The sequence below is a fragment of the Rhyacophila brunnea genome, unplaced genomic scaffold (assembly GCF_057557595.1).
Source record: "Rhyacophila brunnea isolate RB1 unplaced genomic scaffold, BYU_Rbru_1.0 scaffold_4, whole genome shotgun sequence".
Lineage (NCBI taxonomy): Eukaryota > Metazoa > Arthropoda > Insecta > Trichoptera > Rhyacophilidae > Rhyacophila > Rhyacophila brunnea.
In genome coordinates, this window is record NW_028233068.1 from 38,139,431 (window position 1) to 38,159,907 (window position 20,477).

At 32.6% G+C, this 20,477-nt stretch overlaps 1 protein-coding gene across 1 annotated transcript in view; it reads right to left on the minus strand.

Annotated features, from left to right (window-relative positions):
- Positions 1-1,672: 1,672 nt before the first annotated feature.
- Positions 1,673-20,477, minus strand: part of LOC147067336 (putative G protein-coupled receptor No18) — a 73,527-nt gene continuing 54,722 nt past the window's right edge. The window contains exons 2-4 of the mRNA XM_085953577.1: positions 17,322-17,550; positions 10,092-10,272; positions 1,673-2,173 (exon numbers count right to left, since the gene is read on the minus strand). Of these exons, the coding sequence (XP_085809703.1) occupies positions 1,673-2,173; positions 10,092-10,272; positions 17,322-17,550 (911 nt within the window). The remainder of the gene's footprint in view (positions 2,174-10,091; positions 10,273-17,321; positions 17,551-20,477) is intronic.

Consider the following 20,477-nt stretch of genomic DNA (forward strand, 5'->3'; position numbering starts at 1 on the left):
CAGTTTTGTTTTTTAAATAACTATAAATTTACCTTTGAAGTAAATTTGTTTTGTTTATTATTTTACATAATATTATGAAAATAAATATTTTTTAATTTCAAAGATATTGGTATACTGTTACATTATGCATGTTCATATTATTATTATTATGAATATTTAGTTTGGTAAGTTCTTGAAGATCACAATGAGATTATTGAATAATTCATAGTTTTTATTTAATTGATCGGTTATTTTGATTTAATTAAAAAATCTTTAAAAAAAAATGTGTTAAAATTGAAAAAAAAAAATTAACCATACTGAAGGTCTTTTCGATTTTGAGATACATATTATTATTGAGTATTAAAAAAATATATTTAAATTATCCTTTGTATTCTATCACTACTGCAGAACCATCATGCCTTGGCTGCAATTTTATAGCGTTGTATGCAGTTACGAATTCTGGGACATAAATTTATACCTAAAAGTGTAGAGGGACCCATAATTCTGCAGATCGCCACTAAGACGTCCATAGCCAAAATATAATTAATGGCAAGGCTATAGATATCCGTAGTAGTATCACACTCCTCTTTAAATAAAATACTTTTAATGGTAAATAATTTTCAGTGAATTGTATTTAGTTCCATGTTTTGTAATCCTGTCACTAGATGGCAACGTAAAAGACAGGTAACATAATATTTTGAATCCAGTATTCTCCACTGTTATTAATTAATATACCTACATTTACACCCAATTAACATAATATTTCAGTATCATCAGACGATGACTGCTGTCAAAATATTGATTGTTGATTGCCTGTTGATCAGTAGTAAATTTATGCCGTTGAATGTGAAAATTGGTTGAGTCGGTAAGTAATATAGACATATTACACAATATAATATTGTTTTTCAATAATTTGTGTTTGGAGTCAGAGCAAGTCAGAGGATGGACCTAATAAGTTAAGCAAGTAATTTCTCGTAAAAACAAAACCTTTACTCTGGGGAGGGCCATATGATCCTAATAGGATCGGACATAAGACCGGTCAAAAATAGACAAAAAAAAAAAATTTGTCTTGTCAATCGCATTATAATGCAAAAAGGTATGCTCACCTTAATTAATATGGTATACACTGCTTATAAACAAATAGTAAGTTAGTGTAATAAAAAATATATATATTTAGTATTTGAATGCAATCAATCTTGTTCATTATCATTTTTTGTGATTTAGCCTGTATTTTATTAACTTTAATTACATTATTTAAATTCTCAAAGCTGGACGATCGATATTAACTTGTATAGAGGTTTTTTTATTAATGCTCTCATCTTGTATTTTTTCTGGAAGGTAACGTTTTGGCTATTTCATTTTCTTTGGAATAGAGAGAATAGAGTCAGTTTTAATAATACGTTAAAACTGCCTACATGTTATGAAGACGATATATTAAAAATAATAAATAAAAATAATATATTATTTTGATGTTTAGTTTGGAATAAAACACTTACTTGACTCACGCGATAAGGCGCGAATTTATGAACGTTCTAAATTCAATCTCATATTTTTTTCTAATCCGAGTTGTAGAATGACTAGAGACCATACGACTAACTTTCCCAGTAGAGTTTCAATCTACTATAAGAATATTGCTTGACAATCATCACACTCGAGTAACATATATTATATTATATATAATTAAATACGAAAATCACTTGTGCTGTAAAGCAAAATCGGCTCTCCGACTATCTTTCGAACACCGTTTGACAGTCAATCTCCAAAAAGCGACCCTGAAGTCAGGTGAATAGAACGCGTATATAAATGGATTAATCGCAGAATTAAACCAACCCAGCCACGTCAAAAAAGACATTAGAACGGGATTCACGTAATGTTTTGGCAGGAACGGAGTCAAAATATAGTATATAAAAAACGGCAGCCAGCATAGTACAAAGCCTCCGACAACGATACTTAAAGTTTGGGCTGTTTTTGTTTCTCTTCTGAGGGAAGACACTCTGTTGTTTTGATGTTCGAGGCTGTGTTCGTTGACGGAGTTCGGTTTCGATCTCATTGATATTCTCGACACTTTACTGGTTTTGTAGGTGACGGTCGCACTTCGTTTTAAAACTTCCTCGCCTTCTGTTTGTATTTGAAAGTTCGTGACGCTTCGGTTTATTGTGTTGGCCTGCCTGCAGTGGTGCGAGTGATGTTTTTTCTTCATGTTTTCACAACTGTAGTAGCACTGTCGCGTCGGCAGGAGTTCGTACGACTGTTGCGCGGGTTCTTTTGTTTTGGCTTGAGTGTTGTGATTTGTCTGGGTTTGGGTGGCATCCTGATTGCTTGCAGGTGTTGGCTGTTGCGCGCTGTGATTTTGTGGCTGGGTGTGGGTTGCCTGGTTGAGGGATTCCGACATTTCCGACTCGGCTCGTAGACAGGTCCAGCGGGAAAATCGCTGAAATAATAAAAAAGAAAATATCAATACACAGATGAGAGCAAAAATAATGAATATTAACTACTAACACTGACAACGGCATATTATCTCGTAACGATAGTAGCATGACTCGACAATGATTCGCAAAGGTTCCCCATAGAGAAAATATTAATAGCTATTAGAAGACATGATAATAAAATCGGCCAATGAAAGATAATAAATGAACAACAGAGAGAATTCGTGAAAAATTGTTACTACCATAACAGCAGGCTGTCGACAATCCTATAATTAATGTTCCTAATATTATATTATATTAAAAATATACCCACTTAATTATTATTATCTTTTCAGAAAATCAATGGGTCTCTTGCAATATCAAACTTGCGAATATTTTTTTAAAGTAGGTAAGCACCTACGTGATTCCTGGTAGCATACAATTCAAAAATGTTATCAAAGTTAATGTTCTTACACTCCCAGGGCTAAATTTAGACTACGAGACAATAATAATTATTATACTCGTCATGAAATATAATAAATTATTCGGGCAGGTAAATAAACCTGAAAAAATGAAGAAACATTTGATCATACCTACCTACCTAAATGAAACGGATTTTCTTGAATTGATTAGTACACAAATGCTCATAATATTTGTTATGTAATTTTTCTTTGACGTGAAAAGAAGTCCATTTCTTAGTTCTAAAGGTACACAAGAGAGTTTTTCTATATTTTTCATAAAGTTAATATGCTTTGTTACCAATCTATGGTCTATAACACCGATGGAAAATACGTGGCACGCGTGCCCAACATGGTACGCTAAAAGATTTCAACGGCACGTCAAAAAATTTATTTTCTTTATTTTTTAATATTCAAAACGTTTATAGTGGAAATCAAAGCGAAATCATGTTGATGTATATTATATGTAGGTATATTGTGGCAACACATGGAAAAGCATGCCTGATACTTTCATATTTCTTAAAAAAAACTAGCAATCTCGTTGTTGACCATTTTTTCTACCACCTACTCATGTGAAAGTATTTGTTCTATAATTATTAAATGAGTCGTATAGTATCAAAAGTAGAACTGTTGCAAATATATCGAAATTTAACTAAGAATGGCAAATTATTCTTCTGACCATAATGTACGACTAGCAATATAATATTCGAATAAAAATCATATCTGTATGGTATAAAATCGTGATGAAAAAAGGGGCTTGGTTTCAGAATTAGAACTGTTCAATACTTTGGAAACAAAAGTAGAACTGTTGAATTTGAATTTAATTTCTAATTTCTAAATGTAGAAACATATTTCATGCTATTATAACACTAAAAAACCCAACAAAACGTTTTTCGTCATTTTCTCGGAATGATTAATAACGCACAGATCTACTGATAATATACGACTCAAATCATGTACATTCAAAGACTAGAAATAGGTTGACAAATGAAGATTCAGCAGCATATATTATTAATTTGCAATCAACGACATATCAGCCGATATAAAAAAAAGTCTCGCAAATAACATGAAACCAAAATTGGTGTTTTATTAAATGTTTTTATATTTACTTATTTTCTTTCATTTTTTGTGTATAATTTTTTTATATATTATTCAATAAAAAGTATAGTTAGGTATCAATATACCTAAAAAAATTTTTATTCAATAAAAATATGATTTAGATTATATCATGTATACACCTAAAAAGGAATGGCACGCGCCACGAATTTTAAAAAAATCGGCTTATTTTGGCACGCCGATCAAATCCTATTTACCATCCCTAGTCTATAAAGTCGTGGATCCAAGGTCTGACGAGTACACATATTGTTTTTCAATTTATGTATGATTAAGAATATGGACCTAAAAGGCTGAGCAAATAAGTGCCTAACACCCATTTCTTGTAAAAACAAAATCTGTCGCATAGACTCCCAGTTGAGTTATTTATTAGGATCCTATTTTATATTTTTGCTACGATATTATAACATGTAGGAGAGTGTAACTAAATCAAGCGTCACTTGACATTTAATAACGAAATCTTAAATAACGTTATCGTCTTTCTCTCTGATTGTATTACCGTCTACTCTTTGTAATAAAATATAACAAAGTATAAATTGAAAGATAATTGTGAGGTGGGTGCTTGCTAGTACAGAAATAATTTTAGAAGACGTCATCGATGTATCAAAATAGAACATCTCAAATGAAAGATGAAAATAAAAATTTTAAACGTAGTTAAAATAATTACAAGATAAAAAGAACTTTTTATATAACACGTTTTTGAATTTTCTGCTGAAACATAATATAAACTTGAAAATTCTTTGTATTAATAAATACTTTTTTTTGTGCTTGATAGAAATACTGAATAAATATAGAATACTGAAATGTTATTTTGACATTTCATATTGATTTCCATAGTAACGCACCGGCACGTATATATTAATAATTTTGTTGCTAGGACCCCCTTAGCAATCAAAAATAGTGTTTTACTTTTTACGATTTTTTCCGAAATAACTTTCCATACAAAACAGAATTAACTGAAAATGAATTCAATTCTGCTTAAAAATGGCTAAAAGTATTAAAAGAATGCATTGTCGTCGTGTTCTGATATATTCTAAAAGTTTCAAATATCTAACTAGTCGGGAAGTTACTTAAAAATCTTCAATCGTCCAATACAAATCTTGGACAAACAAGAAAACATTTGTACTGGACAAACAAGAATAGGAGCTAATAAAAACGTGGTAAAAATGAAAATCACCGGATAAAAAGTATAAAATATGAGTAAGAAGTAACAGGTAGGTAGGTAGATATTTTTGGGTAGGTACTAAAACGTTTTTCGAATAATAATGTTTATTACCATTTAAACAAAAGAAAATGACGACCGTGTGCTTTGTGCAAAGAATAATATTGTTTTAATATTAATAAGTCTGCGGCATTTGAATTTCTCATTGTGATTAAACCCCTTCGCCGAGAAAATGTAAGATTTTATGACCCTTTGTAAACGGCGGAATATTTTGGCGGTCGGAGGTTTTTAATGCTCAAGTTTGATGTCTTTTGTGTCCCGAATTGACGAAGAAATGTGAAAATTTAAACGTTTTATTATTTCGGCGAACACTCGAAGTAAAGAAGCGAGGTATAAATAGCAGTATTATGCCCTATCACGTTTTGTTCTTTTGATAATAGCGTTACGTGGGCTTCCGTTTGATGTTATACCACATTGTCATGTAAGTAATATGCTTATAATGAAATACCTACTTATTATTCAAAATATATCATATTATTTTTTACTGAATATAATAAAAATACAATTCAAAATGTTTTATAAGTTACCTATCGATACCGATAGAGAATATTGTATTTCCTAAAAACCTGCTAATCGATGAATTGATGACATTCAACTAATGTTGACATTATTTTCCGACTTTTCTCGATTCTCGAGATTCGAGAATTTATTCTCGAGAATATGATGATATTGAAAAAAAATTGTTAATTTTTTTCCCTATTTTTTTAAATTCACTTACAAATTATGTTAATTCCATAGTCATATGTTTTCTTTTAGATCTTCAGAAAAAAACGTGATTTGCGAATTTATCAAATTCCGTCCAGTGAGAGTCTTTTCTTTTACGTTTTATTGGCTACAACACTCGAACACCTACCATTTTTTTTAAAAATATATTCTTGGCAAGAATTTCTAAAATTCTCGAGATTTTCTCTCATTGATGAGATGAAAAAAAATCTTGAGAAAGGAGAATCAATTTTTCTCATTACTCGAGAAATCTCGACCACACGCTCTACATACTGCTTTTTGGATGCGTTACATCCCAACGTAATGCCCCATGATACCCTCGATTAAGACTGAGTGTCGTGCGGGTCAGATTGTTTTGGAGGGATGTTTGTGTTGTAGGTATTAACTATTCCACCTACTAAAAAACGTTCGTACGTCGGTGTTAAATATTTTAATATAAAAAAAGTTCATGTAACTCCCCCAGTCCAGTAGTTCAATATTGTTGGCACTGGGTATTGTTTTGTTATAGCGTGGCTTGAATATTAGGTCTGCATATTATATTCCCATTCCCGTAGGTCATCCCCTAAATTTTGCAATTCACTTCTAAATCACCCTACTTAAACTTTCTGATGAAATTCGACTTAAAGATACACAGCTGAGATAAACCAACGGAGCCTCACTAATAATAACAAACCGACGTAATCTTTTCTAAGCTTACTAAGCTAAGCGCACCCTCAATACATTAAATTTAAGTCCACGACTAGGGTTTCGCTCTCGATCTCTTGATGCCGGGATTGAAAATACTCAAGTTCGGGATTTCGGGATAAGTTTCATATCACTCATGTAAAAATAGCATATTTTTATCGACTAATGAAATGTAATTTAATGAATCTGACGACTTAAATGTAAAAAATAAAATTAAAATCCATGACAGGTGCTTATAATCTTATATTATGTACGACAAAAATCGGCGACTTTTTCATATTTTACAACGTTTTTATTAGGTCGTATTCTTATTTGTCCGGTACAAATTTTGTAATCAATTTTTAACTAACTTCCCGACTAGCTAGACATTCAAAACTTTTAGAATATATCAGAACACGGTGCCAATGCAAATAATTTTAGCCATTTTTAAGTAGAATTAAATTCATTTTCAGTTAATTCTGTTTTGTATGAAAAGTTAATTCGGAAGAAATCCGTAATCCAATCCACTATTATTGGTTGCTAGGGTCCTAACAACTAAATTATTAATATATACGTGCGTTACTATGGAAATCAATATGAGTGTCAAAATGACATTTCAGTATTATTTCTATCAAATACAATTTTTTTCGGTCGTTTAAGCTAGTCAAGTTTATAATATGATTCATCAGAAAATTTAAAAACGTTGTATATTAAAAGTTCTTTTTATCTTGTAATTATTTAGATTTCAAGCGTCGCTTATTCTAGTTATTTTTTTGGCGTGAAACGTGATTCGGCGCCTGAACAACTGGGCTCTACGCAATCGAATGAAATTCGAAATTAAGTAGACGTTCGTGTATTATAGGTACTTTTAAAGTATGTATACGTAAATAATGATTTAATTGTGCATATGTTTAAGTTCCAACGAGAAGAGACTTCTTTTATTTTTATATAAAGCCTCAGGCATGATAATTGTTAATCCGCAATAAAAACATTATGTTAACAGCAAAATCAATTAAAACTACTATGTAGGTAGATAGAAACTTATTAAACTTCCTCTTCTACTTTCTGTATTAAATCGTAACGAACGTCTATTTATTTCATTAATTAGAATTAGAAAGGTAAGGAGTTTTGCATTAATATCATTTAAACATTTTACAACTTTACTGACGAAATGGTGGCCTTGTCAAAATCACCTAAGTTTTTCACACTTTCACCATCTAAATCAGGGTTTGTTGAGCTGTGACCCAGATTGGGATAATAGTTAGGCGTTTCAAAGAATTTTAACATGTTTCGCAACAAATTTTATTTTAAGCTAATTGCCGCACAAAAGCAACACAATTACCGAAAATGGAAAAAGGAGTTAGAGGAGAATTCATTCACAGAGGCCGAAAAATACAACCTGACTCGTAGCTTGAAGCCAGGAGTTTTTTCTTTCTATGTAATTATAACAATTTAGTGAATATATTTATAACATTTCATCATAATACTCGGACTTGTAGGCTGAACATCATTTTAAGATTTTCCGAAAGAAAATTGTTGCATTTACTGTATTACTGCTTTGTCTACTACGGGATTTTAATCCCTGGTCGTTTGCGTGTATAGCCTTATAAACTATCATTATTCAAATACTAAAATTTATTATCAATTAGCATTTATTTAGTTAATATATATAATATAATATAAAAAGGTCTATGGTGATGCAGGTCTCATGGAAGCAACGAACCAATGAATAGGTACCTAATTGTATGTCGAATAATATAAGAGTTAAAATTAATGATCTCGAATTTTCCAAATTGTTAGAAAATCCCCTGTATTTCTTGATGATAAAATTCTCAACATAAGGCTTCCTAAAAATATAATATTATATTGTGTATACGTAATGTATATTTTCTTCTCTCCAGCGAGTAGTTATAATAATAATATGTATATGCATGTGAAGAAAGAAAACCGTTTTACCCAAAGAGAGAAGTTTTTGAATCATTTAATGTCAGTGTAGTGGAAATGAAAATGGTAATGCTCATCCTGTTAAGGGCGTGAATATTTTATTTTCTGTATATTTTAAATTTTCAAAAATAATTTATTTAAATGCTAACAGTTTTCTTTAAAAAAAAGGTAAATTACCATGTTCAATCCTAAGCAAAATATATAAATCTAAACGGAGCGTAGGTTAGCTTATTTTCCAACCCCTTGCACTGAATCAAATACACGTGCATGTAAAAAGCAACATGCATTTTTGTGACCATCTACGAGTGTACACAAAGATAGCCACTCTACGCTAATCTGCCGACGTGGCTGCCTTCTTAAAGTATACAAATTACAAATATGAATTCACATATATTTTCCTGATTAATAATCACTTCAATAGATTTGATGGGAAGATATTTTCGCACCATGAGTAGTGTATTAAGTCAAAAATTATCATTTTGTAGTTAATAATGCAGTTTTATTCAGATTTTTTTGCTTCAACGTAGTAACTCAAAAAAATGTGAAATGCATTGTACCTAATTGAGTTACTTCACTGAAGTATTTTGAAAATATTTTAAAAAGTTGACTGCTTTACAATATTATATTATAAGATTTACCATGGTAATGCATTAATGTGATGTATATTTTTGGTGCTATGGTAATGCATCAATGTGATGTATATTTTGGCGCATTAGTATATTATTTTGATTTGATATACTTACTCAAGAATTAAGCTCATACGAAGTTCTTAAACTTACCGCAATATTACCGATATAAATGATTATTTGTAACTCAAAACTATACTTTGGAGTTAATACACTAAAGTACTCATGGTGCGTTGTATTTATTAAAATAAACACAATATAGACGTTATAGGCATGGGCAGCAGGTGAGAATCTCCGATTGGGCGAAATAGGTACTGATCGTTTTAATGTAAAGTGTAATAATCAGTACGTATACATAAATTTTTAATAGTATATATTATGTACTAAATAATGTACTTAAATACTTTTTAAACCTTCCAAGAGGTTATATTATATAATCACTGACAGTATAAACCTTTTTTCGAATAAGTCTAGATATTCTAGCCTTAGGCTTATGTCAGATTATTGTAAACATAATGCATTATTCGTTAGAACATGACTGTGTACTTACACAACCATTGATAAGTCAAACTGTAATGAATTATTAATTGTTTGAGATCTATCCAAGTCGAATATATATTGTTGGGAGGACGTATTGATGAATTAAATTGTACAGGAACAACCACCCTTGCCATACTTTCATATACCTACGAAGTTCTAAGTTACACCTTATGTGTCAGATCTAGTACCTCAATTACAATCACAAATATAACATCTTTACACCAAGACAGTAAACATCATTTCTATCATAGACTTTTATTGTTGGTAGGTACGAGTATTTAATTTTTTTTAAATAATTGTTTTAGGGAATGCATTTTTAAATAATATGTTTTGAAGTGCTGCTCTAAGACAGCGTGGTGGACATAATATATCATAGAGATAAATAAAGATAAAAATATGTACCTAAAGAAATACCAACCTTAGGTCCTTTGATCGCTGATGCAGATGACAGTTGCTGGTGCCGCCTGGCAACCACGCAGGATATCCTGATGTAGACATACATCATCACCACCATTGGAATGAAGAAGGACCCCATTGCCGAGAAGACCACATAACCTGGATTCTGATTGTAGCGACACTCCTCGCGTTCTATCTCGTACCTGGAATAATTATTAATGCTTTGATTGAGACTGCGGTAGACGTAATCCTTTCTTCATAAAACAAACGCATAGGTATCTACAAAAATGACTACAAAAATACTTAAGTATTATTTCAAACATCGACGTTACTATCAAAAGTGTGTTATGGAAACGGTATGTCAAAATCAATAAATATTTTTTGGAACAAAAGTTTTAAATATAAGCGGTATGAATCATAATAGATTAAATATTTTTTGTACACGTCGCCGGTAAATATTTCTTTTGATGATTACAGTCATTTAAAAATTGCGAGCTTTATTGTTTTTGTGTTAAATAATATAAGGATAGTGGTAATTAATTATATTTAGTTAATTTAGTAGAAAATATGATTAACTATGTTGTGCTTAAATTTAGTAACTATACTGAGAAGCAACATGGTGGTAGAACGTCTCATAATTATGTTAATAATAATAAAATTGAGGTTCTGCTGTGTGTTATAATATGTAAGAAACACGGCTTTATAAATACCCACTCTCTTTATATTATTACTCTGAGGTATGAATATATTTTTTTCTCCTTTTAAATCTTTATAATAATATTGAGGAATACATAAACAGATCTTTCGATTTAGCTTAAGAATTATATGAAAAAGATAATAATATAATCTAAATGATATTGCATATACTATAATAATCATAGTCAGTGACGTCCCGTGGGGGTAGGCAGATTGAGCGTCGCTTGGGGGCGGCAGTTACTCGAAGGGTGGCAAATCGAGGAGAATCATTTGGAATATAGCTATATATAGAAATAGCTACCAAAACTTAGTAGGTACATAATAACGAAAATATCTTTCCATTAAAAAATCAGCTCATTGGTTTTATCGGGTTCGCGATATCTACTTTTTACTTCCGTTGCCCTTCGACGTCTTTGGTGACCAGAGACGACACGTGCAGATTTGCGAATAATTGCAGTCTGATATTTTGTTAGTAATGAATCTATACAACACATTTCTTAGATATTGGACTCATGAAAGGATGATAAAAATACTGTCTAAAAAATTGAGCGGCGGTTTGGCGCTGCCTAGAGGCGGCATTTTATCTAGGAACGTCACTGATCATAGTGCGCGGATAGTTGTCAGGCTCACTCGCTAGTAGGTATGGGGCCGTACGAGATGGTTATATATATTTGAAGGGTTGTTATAATTATTTTGTTAATACACAACCATATTCCCATAAAATGCATTCGCTGTGTTTAAAAAGTAACATACACAACAAAATTAATTATGCGAACGTAAATATGAATAACAAACCAGGCTAAAGCAGCGTTGATACGGTCTAAGTACGATCCAAGTACACTTGGACCGAGTGCCATCCAAGCGCACTCGTATGAGACATCTGCATACTAATTCCAAGCTAACTTGGATTAGTAGGACGCGGTCCGAGTAGCTTGGATAGGAATAATTAGTATGAAGTTGTCGCTTGGATGGCACTCGGTCTAAGTGTACTTGGATCATATTTGGACCGTGTGAACGCGGCTTAATGGTTAATTTCGTTCAGTTTTATCATTTTCATAAAATACGTAGTATGCATTCTTTTAGTGGAAGCCCACTAAAGGATGACTTTAGGTATGTTAGATTAATAAAAGAATGCAAATTTGATCAAAAAACTGTATTACGTATGTGTCACGTTCAAGGGAAGCCGTTGTCACCATGCGTCATTCCTTTTGTGAGGATGAGAATATTCGGCTTTAGGACGACGGTGACCATATTTTCAAATAAATAATAGTGGACTCCGAAAAAAGAGCGGGAGAGAGAGGAATAAATTCTGGAAAGTTCAAATCAACTGAATATTTATGTATTATAAAAATAAAACGGACATGCCTGCTTAAGGTTATACCTCAGTAGTTGAGGCATGATCTAAAAAGATCGTGGCTAGGCGATGCGTGGATTGCGGGTCGCTGGTGCAAATGACGCATGCCGACCGAAATATAATTTGTCATATAAATCCAACATGCGTCCATTTAATGTTCTGTTTATTGTTCTATTAGTAACAATAATAATATATTCATTGACATGTTTTCTTTTTAAAATAAATGGTTAACGTTTTTAGTCATCTTTACACGATTTAAGAATTAATACCCCCATCGCCATCACGAAACAAATTGACGTATTCACACGTCGACGTTCGCTGTCAGACTGCCAGCGAGTCCAAAATTTCGTCGCGCCTATAGTTAAAAATTATTTGCCTTTCACTGAAATATCGCCTTAATAATGATAAGCAGAAGGCTGAAGCCATAAGATCTGCCTTTTTGTGTTTTGATGTTTGTAAAAGACGTTTTGTACTTCTTGGATACCACTGGATGACTAAATTCGTCCAACGATTGTCTCTTCTTCTAGAAATGTGTTCCATTTGAGGCTTTTAATGAGCTCTATCACATCGGAAACTCTTGTCTGCTTCCTTATCCACTCATTCCTCTTTTTGTCCTTTCGCGTTATGCCCAGCATGCACCTCTCCATACCGCGTTGTGCTACTCTAAGTTTTTGGATCTCTCTTTTACTTAGGGTCCATGTTTCACACGTATATGTGATTACTGGAAGCACACACTGGTTGAACACTTTGCGCTTTAGGCACAGTGGAAGGTCACTTTTGAAGACATTATTCAGGCGGCCAAAAGCATTCTCCAGTCTAGCTTTACTCTACGAACAATTTCATCAATTATACATCCATCTATAGACACTTGTTGTCCCAGATAGATGTAGTTTTTCACCTGTTCGAGCTGAGTGCCATTGATGAGGATTTCTTTTTGGTCCGCAAAGCAGTTGAACATGACTTTCGTCTTTGTTACATTTATTTTCAAACCTACTCTGTTGCTTACTTCAGCGAGTTCCTGCATTCTGGTTTGGAGGTCTTCTGAGTCTTGTGAAATAAAGAGGTACACAACGTCCGCAAGGTAGACCTAGATGCCGCTGGATCGATGAAATGATAAAGTTGAGAAGTGGAAGCAGCTTGAAGAGGCCTTCATCCAGCAGTGGATAGATTCAAGCTGATGATGTTGAAATGACGTGTATATAATTGCCGCCCTGACACTATCTATTTAAATGTCCGTGCAGAATCATTTGATTGAAACATTCGAATGACCGTACATAAAAACATTGCTAAACACTAAATGTAACTTGGACAGTCGACATCGTACAAGTTTGTACGCTTTTATCAAAACAATATTGTACGAGACTACAGGCCGCTACTTCCGATGAAATTTAAAAAAAGTTCTCATCGCCACACTTCTTTTCAAGAGATTCAACGTTTACTTCGTGGTAATGCATGATAAATTATAAAATTAATGTATAACTTGATAAAGCTCATAATGTGAGTGAAACACGTGCAGTAAAACAATGTTATTCTTTTGTGATGAATAAGAACTCATTTTATTAACAGTCGCACTTTTTACACATGTTTGAAATCCGCAGTGGAATACAAAAATAAACATTCATTTGCACCAACATATTTAAAAAAATCTTAAACAAAAGTTTTAAACAGTTTTTATACAAATTTATTTTTTTAACTAATATATGTATGTATGTACCTTGGTCTGGAATAAGCTTTAGAATGAAAATAATTTATTCCTGCTATTCATTGTTGAAAACACATTTAACTTAAATGGATCTAAAAAGGCACAAACCATTTTAAATTGTAATAACTATTTACTGTTTATGCACTTATCACAATGTACTCGTATTATTTAACATTTAACACTCTAACATTATTATGTGACCAAAGCGTATGTGTCTCAAGAAATCTGAAAGAAATCAGCATGGAGACCAAAACTATACATGACAAATAATATAGAACAAAAGTGAGTTTTTGGTAAAAAAAAAATAGACGATGACGGTTATTTAATATACGACTATCCTAGATAAAAAAAAAACGACGTATGGTCACCATATTGAGGACTCACTATAAAGGCTAAGGATAGATCCCCTAAATCTCCATATCACAGACATTGTTTGGGTCTGACAACCATTGTGATAAATAAATCAATAAACAGACAGGTAATAATTTTTTTTCTTATCAGACATTATTAAAAAATTCGCAACTAAATGTTTTCCGCGTCGTATTTTAATATGAAAGTGGATAAAATAATAATTCAATTACAATTATTTGTCACCTTCTTTCTGTACATAGCTATACTTATTCCATCATACTGAATACAAGGTAATGAGTAGGGATGTTATATTCATGGCCCCCACAAGGGAGGGGGGGCTGACAGGGCTCTAGCGTGGGGGCCCGGCGTGGGGAGTCGACCAAATAAGCGAGATAATCACACACACACCACAAATTTGCTCTAATAGTAAAAAAAGTCGCCTGCGGCACTATTTTCCTTTCATAATGGTTATATTTTGGAATATGTGATTGTGTGATGTAATTTTTAATTGTGTCATTACTTGATAACTCCATAATTCATGTGGATGTAAGTAAGTATTAAAAATACACTAAACACCCTTAATTTTACCGTGAACGACATTTAGAAAGCGCTATTATAGAGCGTCACATTGCCTTTAACCTTTGCGATAGGTAGGGGGGGGGGGCGAAAAAGATTCTAGCCTTGGGGCCCGCTTCAGGATGTGGGGGCTATGGTTATATTTCTATACTTATAAATTACTTGTTTTGATTGATATATTATCTTTTCTTCGTCGGGGCGTGATGATTAATTATAATGAAGACCTGGATGATATCGTCGTCGAGCAGGTGCCTTCTCCACCCCTCACGGCATATAGTGGCACGCAGTCTGCGATAGTGGAAAATCAATAGCACTCTTGATTTCGTCAGTCCATTTGGAGAAAGTTCTACTTTCTCCAAATTTGACCAAATACGAGTACCACGATTTTTCCGATTTGTCGTCGTTTCCGTTACCATATTGGATTAATAATAATATATTCTCATACTATAGACCAGTGGCGAAGGGTGGAGGTAGGCTGTTAAGATCCGTCATAAATAGTGCACATTAACCTTTTTCAGTCAAATGTTTATGTTTTTATTGAAATAAGACTACAATTTACAGATGGTATTGGTTGGGTTTTAAAAATCAATTAAACCCTGCGAAAACCAAGCCATAATAGTATTGGTATATTTTAGGCGATATGACAAAATTGTGCACATTTTTTCATTCTTACTTATTTGTTTTCGTTAGATTAAGAATACGTATTACACATATTGTTGGTTCATTTTTTTAATTCATCAAGCTATGCCTAAACCAAACTATAATAGATAAAAATTATTATTCTATCTATAAAATATCCAAATTTATGTATGATTTAATTACATAATTTTAGATATTTTATAGATATACGAGTATTTTTTGACTATTATCTATTATGGCTTGGTATTTGCAGGGTTTAATTGAATATTAAAAACTAACCAACACCATCTGTAAAATGTAGTCTTATTTCAATGAAAACAAGTATGTATGACTGACAAAGTTTAGTGAGCAATATTTATGGCGGATCTTAACAGCCTACCTCCACCCTTCGCCACTGCTATAGACGGAAGTAATACAATGAGTCACTATTAACCAATAATAATTACAAGACAAAAAGAGCTTTTTATATACAACGTTTTTAAATTTTCTGTTGAATCACATAAACTTGACTTGATCACATAAACTTTGAATATTCATAATATGAATCAATGCATCATTTGGAGCCTGCCTTATTTTCTTTGTTGTATTAATAGGTTATTTATTTTATCACAAATCTATAAAATAGTGGATTGGATTACGGAATTCTTCCGAAATAACTTTTCATACAAAACAGAATTAACTGAAAATGAATTCAATTCTACTTAAAGATGGCTAAAAGTATTAAAAAATGCATTGGCATCGTGTTATGATATATTATAACAGTTTGAAATGTCTAGCTAGTCCGAAAGTTAGTTAAAAATCGATTGAAAGATTTGTACCGGATAAACAACCACCGGACAAATAAGAATACGACCTAATAAAAACGTTGTAAAAATGATGAATTTAGGTTGATAAGCTCACTATAAACAAAATACGATTTTAAATATTTTGTTTGCAGTAGTTCTTTGTAAAAACGACATTTTTTATGAACATCGATTTAACAAATATCTACATAGCTTTCAGTGGCGAAAAGTGGAGGTAGGTTGTTAAGATTCAACATAAATAGTGCACACTAAGCTTTTTGTCAATCATAATTATTTGTTTTCATTGAACTAAGAATATAATTTGTAGATGGCGCTGGTAAGTATTATAAATTCATTAAACCCTGCCTAAACCAAACCATAATAGTTTAAGTATGATATGGGTGATCGGACAAAAATAGTGCACACTTTTTCAGTAATACTTTTTTTTTTCATTTAATTAAGAATGCATATTACGGATGGTGTTGGTTAGTTTTTTAAAATTTATTAATCCCTTAATTATTTTTAAATATTTTATAGATAAACGAATATTTTTTTTACTATTATCTAATATGGCTTGGATTAGGTAGTCTTACACATTGTAGTCTTTGTTCAATGAAAACAAATACATTTGACTGACAAAGTTTAGTGTTCACTATTTATGTCGGATATTAATAGCCTACCTCCAACCTTCCCCACTGATAGCTTTATATGGCCTCATATAATTTTAGTTTCCTATCTAGCCGAGTGAATTTTAGTAACAATGGCTGGGAACAGCGTCGTTCCAAGAAGCTTAAAAAGCTAATATGCTAACATGCTGTAAATCACTTATATGGAAGGAGCAAGACCGACTGTATACAGTCCGTGGCACTGAATTGCAAATTACTATGGTAGTGCTAGTTATTAATTATCTTCGAATTAACCTGTTCGTAATAAATGAAGATTTTCGATTGAATGCTGTGTTTAAATCATTATTATTTATTTCAATATGCAAAAATCATCATTTTCTATAAACAGTTTACCATATTGCATTCGAAGTATGAACAACAACTAGCACTACGATTGAAGTTTACAGTTTTGTGTCACGGTCTGAATATTATGATCCTTGGGCAGAGGAGACTAGTCTGAATAAAATAAATTATAAAATATACACACCATCCTAACATGGGTGGACAAGTGATCGCCAAGGCTACCGCCCAAACGGCCAAGATCATGATGAGCGCTAGTCTCTTGGATCTTCGTCTTCGGGAGTACTTGAGCGGTTGCGTCACCGCCAGGTATCGGTCTACGCTGATGGCGCAGAGGGAGAGTATAGACGCTGTGCAGAGAAGAACGTCCATGGAGATCCAGATGTCACAGAGGACCGTCCCAAGCCTCCAGGAACCTGGAAAAAATAACAGATTGATAGAAATATGTTAATAATAAATATAATTGCGCCCTCTGGTGAATATTTTCGTAATCATAGCAATACAATTTTTTGAGATGTAAAATCACGCAGATTGTACAGTAAAAATGAAACAATGATGCAGTTCGTCGATTGTATGTGTACGTATACTGCGAATACGCGGTCATCTGCTGTCAGGCATTTAACACGGCTCCCCATACGCACGCACACTATCGACCGACCGCATTATTGTTTCGTTTTTACTGTACATATATATATATTAATCACCCGCCCTTCTAGGTGGTGCTGGCTTGTGTGTCTCTGATAATTACCTTAGAAATCGAGGGCACGTGAATTGTTTGTTCTCTTAAGGTGCAGAACTAACCTGCCATCAGTAATGCCCAGTGACGTCCCGTGGGGGTAGGCATAATGAGCGTCGCTTGGGGGCGGCAATTACTCGAAGGGCGGCAAATCGAGGATAACCATTTGGTATATATAGACATAGCTAAAATTATTTTGTTTACTGTATTGCTAAATGGTACAAACCAAATGTATCAGAAATATTAACCACATAGAACCTCAGACTGATTGTATGGGTGTGATGATTTGGGTATATGTATTCCCTTTTTACATCTAAATTTAATTTTGTATGTTTTAGTGATATATATTTTAGTGATATATGTTTTAGTGATATATGTTTTAGTGATATATATTTTGTTAGTATTGTATCCATACAACACATTTATTAGATATTGGAGTCATGAAAGAATGATAAAAAATACTGTATAAAAAGTGGGGCGGCATTTTGGCGCTGCTTAGGGGCGGCATTTTGTTTAGGGACGTCACTGGTAATGCCAATTGGGAGGGCAATAACCATGTTTAATGAAATCGCTTCGGATATTGATATATTCCACTTACGTGAGGGTGAATTTAGGTGGACGTTGTGTTACAAGTTTTTAAGATAGGGTCTATCAAAATTCACTCTTTGTGCTTCCATCTACTTTTATTTTGTTATTTTATTTTATTTCTTTTCTTATTTTATTTCTTATTTTATTACTTATTGTATTATTAACTCACACTTCTCTGTATTTTTATTTTTAAAAAAATATTAACACTTATTTTATGTCATGTCGTGAACGCTTTGAATTTATAATTTGTTATGTTCATTATATGTAAAATAAATAATTTTGATTTGATTTGATCACCAGTCGCTGTCATCTAATCAACGTGTAGAATTTATCAGTGTTAATTAATATTTTAAACTCAAAATTGATTGTGGAGTCATTCCAGGTATTTTTTTTACCATGTCCGATCCTAATAGGATCATATGGGCCTCCACAGAGTAGAGGTTTGTATTAACAGATTTTGTTTTTTACGAGAAATGGATGTCAGCCACTTGCTCAACCTATTAGGTCCATACACTGACTCACACACAAATTTAATAAGTTTAATCAAACAACCTTTCACTGTCTCACCGGTAAGGGACCGACTGTCGGTGATAGAAGCGAATTTAGCCAATAAGGTCTTCGAAGAATGGGTAAAGCCAACTGATGATAGATCGTCCCCGGTTTTAGCCTCCATAAAGTGTGTAGGTACATTTATTCTTCATTGTACTTCAATCTAACATATAATAATATTTAAATGTCCAAAGAATATTCTCAGAACTCTCCACTCAAAGATATCCACTATTCTCATATTCAAAGTATCTATGCCACGAAAATGTTTTATTTGGAATATTAGATACCCACGAATTTTTTGGGTTGAATGACGTCAATCGTGCGATACTGTATTTATTACATTCTAAATATCTACGTGTTACTTTTTTTTTTTTACTGCGTGGGTGCATTTACAGATACCTATTCCACGGTAAATTCATTTGAATACTGTCAGTTGTATGTATAAATATACATGAAAATGTACATATGTATTTTTTATCGTATAATATGATATATTATGTAGGCGTATTCTAGAAATGTATAAATATGTATAATATATGTATGGCATACTCGTAGTGCTTACGCTCCGATTTTCTTCCCACACGGAAACTTGTTCAAAGAAACACAAAACTTTGTCAAAGTTCACGAAGAATCACCATATAACAGTGTCTTTCGATGTGTATGCAAAACACACGAATAAAACACCAAAGTTTTATTGAAATTGGCTGACAAAAGACAGACATATTGTTTCAAAGTGATTTTTCACACTGCGTACGAAATGAGATAATAACATTTTGTGAACTTATTGGAACGGAATCACGGAAGAGTTTGAATTTATGAATCAGAAAAAAGATAAAAAGATATTATCATAATACATTTTATATAAATTATTATTTTTAAACAAACGAGTCCATTTTTAGTGAGCTAGACAATTGAGATAGCATCAAGTTTCCCAGTGTTTTGGCTACATGGTACGCATGGAAGATGACAACATAGAAAACCTTATCGGATCATCAGGCTGAAGATCGGAGAGGACGATAACGTAGATAGATAAAATCAAGAGTGCCACGTGTTTCTACTGACATAGACTCATCGTTCTGTTAAATTCCGAGAGGGGTAAAGCAAAGCCACGAAGAAAGCTGCTGCTCGACAGCCAAATCATCCGGGTCACGATTCGCACATAAGTCCCAGAAAAACAGACTGATTTTAATTGAATTTTAAATATTTTATATTTTTTAGACTTCAGTATAATATACACTACATCAACAGTCAGAGTCAATATAATAACAAGTTTATTTTAATTTGTAGACACGAACACCGTAATATTATAATAATATATTATTTTAATTATTACACGATCTATAAAGCGGCACCATGAGCGATACGCAAGTGTACTGGCAAACGACAGAAATACAGCCGCTGCGAATCGTTTTTTCTGTAAACATGGTGGTAGGTACTCATTGAGATGCTACTGTAGAATGGATCTACATA